Below are 7,629 nucleotides of genomic sequence, written 5' to 3'. Positions count from 1 at the left end.
GCATTTTGGGTTGGCTTCCCCGCAGGGGACACCGTAGGCGGTTGTGCGGTCCGGCCACTGCCCCCCGCCCCTCGCGTCCGGCCGCGCCGTGGGTTGCGGTCTCCGTGGGGGTGGCAGGTCCTGTCCGGGAGGTTTGCGCCTGGCGGGGCACCCCAGAGCCGCGAGGAGCGGGTAGGCGAGGCCAGGGCGGGGTGGGGCGCGTCCAGGCGGGGAGGGCAAACTCGGGCAGCTCAGGGGGCGCAGAGGGCAGCAGGCGGGCGGACGCGCGGCGGAGGCGCGAGCGGGACGAGGGCTGGCTAGTGCCGGGGCCGCCCGCCCGAGGGGGAGGAGGCTGTGCTGCCCTTGCTGCAGGTTCGCTGTCGAGCGCACAGGAGGCAGGGACATGGGTAGGGTGCGGTCTGCGCGGGGCCCGAGCCCGGATCTCTTCCATTTCCCCTCTCACTCGGCCCCGGGCTGCGCCGCAGACGGCAGCAGCTCCCGCTCTGCCCGAGCCGCCTGACCGCCGGGCCGGGGTGCTAACCGCGGGGCCCTGCAGCCCGCCGGCCCGGCCAGCCCAGCCCAGCCCGGCGGCCCGCAGCCCCGCCGCCCGCCGCCCCCCGCCGCCGCCGCGTTGCCAAAACAAACGGGCCGGCCTATTTATTGGCGGCCGGCGAGCCCGGCAGCTCAGAGTCGAGGCGCCGAGGGGGACAGCGCGCCGCCACCAGCTCGGGCCCCGGGCCCCCGCCCCTCACTTGAGTCCCGCCGGCCCTGGCCGCACCGCGCCGCCCATGGCGCCCCCGCCTGGAGCCCCCCGGAGCCACCCGGACGCCTGAGCCCCCGCAGCGCTCCCGTCGACGCGCCTACCCATCAGCCCACCAGGAGCCCTCGCCCGCTGCTGCCCCGGGCTCCCTGGCCATGTCTCCCGCCCGGCTCCGGCCCCGACTGCGCTTCTGCCTGCTCCTGCTACTGCTGCTGGTGGTGCCGGCGGCATGGGGCTGCGGGCCGGGCCGGGTGGTGGGCAGCCGCCGGCGACCGCCGCGCAAACTTGTGCCGCTCGCCTACAAGCAGTTCAGCCCCAACGTGCCCGAGAAGACCCTGGGCGCCAGCGGACGCTATGAAGGCAAGATCGCGCGCAGCTCCGAGCGCTTCAAGGAGCTCACCCCCAATTACAATCCAGACATCATCTTCAAGGACGAGGAGAACACAGGCGCCGACCGCCTCATGACCCAGGTGAGCGCGATCCACCCTACCAGCGCGCCGCCGCCGAAGCACCGTCACCTGCCCGGCCCTACCCGCCCCCTGGCACCTTTTCTCGACTGCCTGGCACGCCCCCTGGCACCTGCCCCTCTCGCCAAGCCCCGCTGCCTCGTGCCCAAAATGGGCTGGCCAGGGGTCCAGGCAGGAGTGTCGGCATTCCCAAGCCCGGCGGAGACTGCTGGAAGAGCTCCGCGCTGCCAAGCCCCACAGCCCAGCAGGTTGGCGGCGGCTGCTCTGCCCCAGAGTACTGGCAGCTCAGCCAGACGCGGCACCCAGAGGTACCTCTACCCGGCTGCCTCCTGCGCCTCTGGGACCCACGCAGTCCCTCCCAGCCTAACCTTCTGCACAGCTGTGCCCCTATCATTTTGAAACCTTTCGGCACCCCTGACGCAGACTCTGGGTGCGTAGGGCACCACGGCCTTTCCTCCCTTTGCGCTGTTGGTTCTGCGCGCTGCCCCCTCCAGGAGCAGCGTCCCAGCTGGGTCTGGGATTAAGAACAGCGAGGAAGAGTTGAATGGGGAGGCGGAGGTGGGAAAGGGAACCCGCCCAGCGAGCCCACGTGTCTGTTCGGAGATCAGAGGGGTGTTACTGCGGTGGAAGGGTGGGTTATTGGGGCCACGATGCTCTGGGACTGAGCTTAGGGGATTCCTGGGCTTGGTGGTGGGGACGGGAAGGGGTGGAAGAGAGGGGCTGAGATGCCGAGGAAAGTAGGGAACAGGGCTGACGCTAGTCCCTGAATGCTGGGAGCAGGACCTGCCCTCCACTTAAGCTCAGAGGTGCAAACTTCCTTCCTTGCAGCCAGGTCTGGGAGGGGAGAGACCTGCACCCGCTTCGTTCCCGGTATCCTGAGGCTTCCCCCCTGAAAGCTGGCCCCTGGCTTTCTAGATCCATTGGGAAGAGCAGCTAGACTCAGGGCCCTCAGCACGCACCCTGGCGCCGGGGCTGGCCGGCCGGTGTCGGGGCGAAGGTTGGCTGGTGGCCGGGCCGGGCCGGGCGCCGAGGAATGCAGATAAGGATCCGGGCCACAGGCTGGGCAATCATTGACAGCGCACGCCCGGGCTCTGGACCCGAGAGCGGGGGGGCGGTGGCAGTGAGGGAGAGAGGCGGGGAGCCAGGGCTGCAGGCAGACGTAGGTGGGGGGCCAGAAGCCTGAAGGCAGGGACTATGAAGGAGCAAACAGAGTTCCCTCCCCAGGCAGTAAGCACCCCCAGCCAGGCTGTGCACAAGGGAGGACCCACGGGGCCCTGGGTTGTAGCTGCTATTGGCTCCTGGGAGGCTAAGTCCAAGGGTCTGTGGGGCCCGGGCTCTGCAGGGTGGGGGGAGGTTGAGACTTGGGCTGCCCACATTTGTTGGTGCCTCAAATCTCGGAGTCAAGGACTGGTGGAAAGGCCTCTCCCCTTAGGCCAAGGACCCAGCCCCAGCTTCTCCTTCTTAGTCAGCTGCACAGTCCCTTGGGTTCTCAGGACCCAGGCACACTGGGAGGCAGCAACCAAAGATGGCCACTTCATCTTTCCCCCAGGGCGGGCTCTACTCCAACTCCATGTGAGGTGGATGTTGGATCTGGCTCCCTGAGATCAGAAGCTTGGTTTATGGAGTTCCTTCCGGTATAGGGGTGGGGCACCCTTGCAGAGGTGCTGAGGGTTTGAGGTTGTCAACCCCTTTTGCGCCTTACAGAGGAAGACGCTGCATGTGGCCCCTCATTGGGCAACCCTGGGGCTAGTTCACCGGTTTCTGGTTCCTGGCCGCTGTCATCTCCGGCGGGGGTGAGGGCCGGTTTGGGATCATAAAAGAGTCCCGGCGGGAATCCTTTGTGGCGCTCCAGGGATCCAGGCAGGCCGGCGATTCCCCTCCAATACACCCCCACCCCCCAAGCTGCCGAGGCTCTCTGCACCTGCCGCGCCTCCAGAGCCCGTCGTCCCCAGGCCTCATCCCTGAGGCTGCGGTGACACCTACTGGGCACCTCGGGCCTTGCATGCCTCGCAGGCCCGCCGCAAGCAATCGGCTTCTCAGGCATTCCTCCCTCTCGGCCGCTGTCTGGCCCTCCTGCCTTGGAGACACAGAGGGACCAGCCTGCACTGTGTGGTGTCTGTGGAGGGATGGATACCCGGAACTGAAGACAGCACAGGAGGGAGGGGACCTCGACCTACCAGAGAAGGCACCGCCAGGGCGCTTGCCTCCATGCCTCCTCCAGATTTGTGGTGCCGCCTCGAGGTCCAGATCCCCGGGGGCGGCTGTATGCTAGAGAGGGAGCACTCCAGGGCCTTCTGTTCCTAAGGAAGAGGGAAAGCACCCTCCTGGGCTTCCAGCTCCCATGGGTGTGGCAGGAGAGTTCTGGACGAGGCTGGCCTCCACCTGCACCTCCGCCAGCTCCGCCCACTGATTTCCGCACATTCCTCTCCCAGCGCTGCAAGGACCGCCTGAACTCGCTGGCTATCTCGGTGATGAACCAGTGGCCCGGGGTGAAGCTGCGGGTGACCGAGGGCTGGGACGAGGACGGCCACCACTCAGAGGAGTCCCTGCATTACGAGGGCCGTGCGGTGGACATCACCACATCAGACCGAGACCGCAATAAGTATGGACTGCTGGCGCGCTTGGCAGTGGAGGCCGGCTTTGACTGGGTGTATTACGAGTCAAAGGCCCACGTGCATTGCTCCGTCAAGTCCGGTGAGCCGCCGCCAGGGGGCTGGGCCCAGGGCCGGGGCCGCAGGGCGTAGGCAGGAGGCATAGTGCCCAGAAGGTGAAGAGGCCACCTCTCCCACCCCCGCCGCTCCCCCACCCTCCCCCGGGATGGAGGCAGGGATGGGGGGAAGAGGACATCAGCAGCGCTCCCCGTGGCTGTTCCTGACCGTGACTGCCTGCTTATCCCACGCCTGGTAGTGTCATGGCAGGAGCCTAGGGAGATAGGGCCCAATCCCAGGGTTGCTGGGTACTGACCCAGTGGTCCACAGTCCAGCGCCTGCCACAGGAAGTGCAAGACAGAGCACGCGGCACAGATGGAGGAAGCCAGGCTGCCAGACAAGGCTTCCCCACCCCACCTGGTGCAGAATAAGGCGGGTGGTGGGACCAGGGGCCAGGGTGTGCCCAGACACCCACATGCCCGACCAGGAGCCCAGAGGCTCAGAATCACCACCCAGCTGTAGGTCAGCCCTCCCTGGGGAGCGGGCGTCCCCAGTCTCTCCCTCAGTGCCCTGAAGCTGGACATTTTGGAGCAAAGCCAGCCAGGAGAGCCAGACTAAGCAAAGTGGACTCAATAAAATGGATTTTCCCAGATTGGCAGCATTGTTGATCAGAATTGGCAAGCACTGGGGCCTCACCCCTCCCTCAAGTCTTGTCAGCACCCTGTCACCTACACTGAACCCAGTCATGGAGGCTCCAAATGGTTCCTGTGTGGGTCCCATCTAGCCCCACCTGACTGTGGGCTCAGCCCTTCACACTGGCAGCGTGTAGTTGCACTCACAGACCCACACACTCAGCCCAGGCCCACGTTTTGGTATTTCTGACCCTATCCTCACCCACAATGACACCCTGAACCTTCTGCTCAGTAATTCCCCTCCCAACTGTGTCTACTCAAGTCCCATCCACCTTCACTGCAAACACCTGCCCAGGGCAACCACTTTCACTCATTACTCCTGACTCCAAACACTGTTCTCCAGCTGGCCTGCTAATGCCACAGTGTCCTGTCCCTGCACAGGAACTCAGCACATGAACTGAAGATGGTGACTGTGTCCTTGCCCCTGGCCTGCTCCTGCCCCAACCATTCACTGCAGGGCTGCCCAGGAGTCTGCCTTCACCCCACTGGGTGGGGTCCCCTCACATCCCTCCACTTAAAGGGCCAGCTCTGTTACAGAACCCAGGCAGTCAGCCTGAGAGGACAGCTTTGGGGGAGTGTCTGAGCAAGTGGTGAGAAATAACAGAACATTGAGGCCCCGGCGGAGCAAAGCAACCTCCCCTCTCTATGACACAGCCTTTTCCTTTTCACCCACTGGGTCTTGGGGCCCTAGTATGCTCCTCTTGTTGGCAAAGTATTAGACTGGGAGGAGGGGCAGATCACATTGGAGTGAGGGGATGGGGGACTGTGAAGGGTGGGCTCAAGTCTACATAGGAAGTGGGAGAAAGGAGCCAGGGTATGGTGATGGGGGTTCTCTGGGAGCAAGAGGGGCTCTGGCTGGCTGGGGCGGCCAAGGGAGGGGCGCTGTGACCCAGAGGCCGAGCTGCACAGCAGTAACACCTTCATATCCCTTTCTCCCACAGAGCACTCGGCCGCAGCCAAGACGGGCGGCTGCTTCCCTGCCGGAGCCCAGGTACGCCTGGAGAGTGGGGCGCGTGTGGCCTTGTCAGCTGTGAGGCCGGGAGACCGTGTGCTGGCCATGGGGGAGGACGGGAGCCCCACCTTCAGTGATGTGCTCATTTTCCTGGACCGTGAGCCCCACAGGCTGAGAGCCTTCCAGGTCATCGAGACTCAGGACCCCCCACGCCGCCTGGCACTCACGCCTGCCCACCTACTCTTTACGGCTGACAATCACACAGAGCCAGCAGCCCGCTTCCGGGCCACATTCGCCAGCCACGTGCAGCCTGGCCAGTACGTGCTTGTGGCTGGGGTACCAGGCCTGCAGCCTGCCCGTGTGGCAGCTGTCTCTACACATGTGGCTCTCGGGGCCTACGCCCCCCTCACAAGGCACGGGACGCTGGTGGTAGAGGACGTGGTGGCATCCTGCTTCGCGGCCGTGGCTGACCACCACCTGGCTCAGTTGGCCTTCTGGCCCCTGAGACTCTTTCACAGCTTGACATGGGGCAGCTGGACCCCGGGGGAGGGTGTGCATTGGTACCCCCAGCTGCTCTACCGCCTGGGGCATCTCCTGCTAGAAGAGGGCAGCTTCCATCCACTGGGCATGTCCGAGGCAGGGAGCTGAAAGGACTCCACTGCTGCCCTCCTGGAACTGCTGTACTGGGTCCAGAAGCCTCTCAGCCAGGAGGGAGCCGGCCCTGGAAGGGACCTGAGCTGGGAGGCACTGGCTCCTGCCGTCTCCTCTGCCACGGAGATACACCATTGAGACTTGACTGGGCAACACCAACGTCCCCCATCCCCATTGTGGTGTAGTCATACAGCTGCAAGCTGAGCTGGCGAGGGGGTGGTTGTTGACCCTTCTATCCTAGAGACCTTGAGACTGGCACGGCGACTCCCAACTCAGCCTGCTCTCACTACAAGTTTTCATACCCTGCCTCCTCTGTTGGGGAGGGCTCGTTCCATCTGTCTTAGGCCCCCTTGAGTGGGCTTGCACCTCAGTCAATGCTGCTAGATTCCCTGGAAGCCAGCATGGAGCTGTCCAGATGCTGTCCAGAACTGGGAAAGCCACAGGGGTGGGGCAGCCATCCTGGCCATTCTGAGATCTGACCTTCCTCCCCAGCCACACTCCTCAAGACACATCCAGAGACTGCTGCTGTCAGCAGGCAGAGTGCTGTGTTCTGGCCAATGTGACTGTAGGGCCTGGGATGGGGGGAGGTGGGCTGGATGTCCTTGCCACCCCCTAGGCTAAGCTCCCCCTTCTGCTGAACGATGACCCCCCACCCCCTCTGCCAGCCAGTCTCCCACACCTTATTTATTGGCACGGAGGAGGAAGCCCATGGGAGAATTCTGGGTATGTTTTTGGTCTTTCCTTCCTTTTGTAATAAAAATTATTTAAGTTGTTAGAGCCATAGAGTCCAGGATGCTGAGTGGTGACAATTCACAGATAGTTTGGAGCCCAAAAGGGTGTGACCAGGGCATTCTCCCCTCCCTGGAGAGGCTCACCTTCCTCCAAGGACAAAAACTCCAGGGCTTCAGCCCTCACTGCAGGCCCATTCCCACCCAGTAGCTCTGCAAAGCCCTCACGGAGAACTATGCTCTGCATGGGGCAGAGCCTTTGCACGCTGACCCCACAGTTTACCCCAGACAAGGATGGACCCGAGAGACGAGTGACTAGTCCATGGTCATCTATAACCATGCCCTTGTGCTCTTGGGGCCTGGGCTTCTGACTTTTCCCTGTTGGTAAGGGACCGCAGTGTGAAAAGATTCTGTAAAATTCACATTTGTCTTGCAGACTGTTCTGACTTCTCAGACAGGTCAGAGATCACTAATCTGGCAGTTCTCAAACCTTAGCTGGGATTACAGGCATGCACCACCACACCTGGCTAATTTTTTCTATTTTTGGTAGAAACATGGTTTCTTCATGTTGGTCAGGCTGGTCTCGAACTCCTGATTTCAGGTGATCCACTCTCCTTAGCCTCCCAAAGTACTGGGATTACAGGCATGAGCCACCGCGCCCAGCCAGAAGCTTGTTTGAGGATGATTCCTGGCCCCACTTCCAGGATTCCACTTTAATAGATCCAGTGCAAGGCCCAGGAGCTTAGTCTTGC

General features: G+C 63.2%; 1 protein-coding gene across 1 annotated transcript; it reads left to right on the top strand.

Moving 5' to 3' along the window:
* Positions 1-440: 440 nt before the first annotated feature.
* On the top strand, positions 441-6,926 carry IHH (Indian hedgehog signaling molecule). Its single transcript, XM_017535196.2, has 3 exons — positions 441-1,209; positions 3,639-3,900; positions 5,488-6,926. The coding sequence occupies exons 1-3, from the start codon at positions 895-897 to the stop codon at positions 6,144-6,146; spliced, it is 1,236 nt and encodes a 411-aa protein (XP_017390685.1). The 5' UTR covers positions 441-894; the 3' UTR covers positions 6,147-6,926.
* The last annotated feature ends 703 nt before the right edge of the window (positions 6,927-7,629 follow it).

The sequence above is a fragment of the Cebus imitator genome, unplaced genomic scaffold (genome assembly GCF_001604975.1).
Source record: "Cebus imitator isolate Cc_AM_T3 unplaced genomic scaffold, Cebus_imitator-1.0 Scaffold91, whole genome shotgun sequence".
Classification (NCBI taxonomy): domain Eukaryota; kingdom Metazoa; phylum Chordata; class Mammalia; order Primates; family Cebidae; genus Cebus; species Cebus imitator.
The sequence above is the reverse complement of the archived record's forward strand: the minus strand, read 5'-3'. Positions and strand labels throughout refer to the sequence as shown.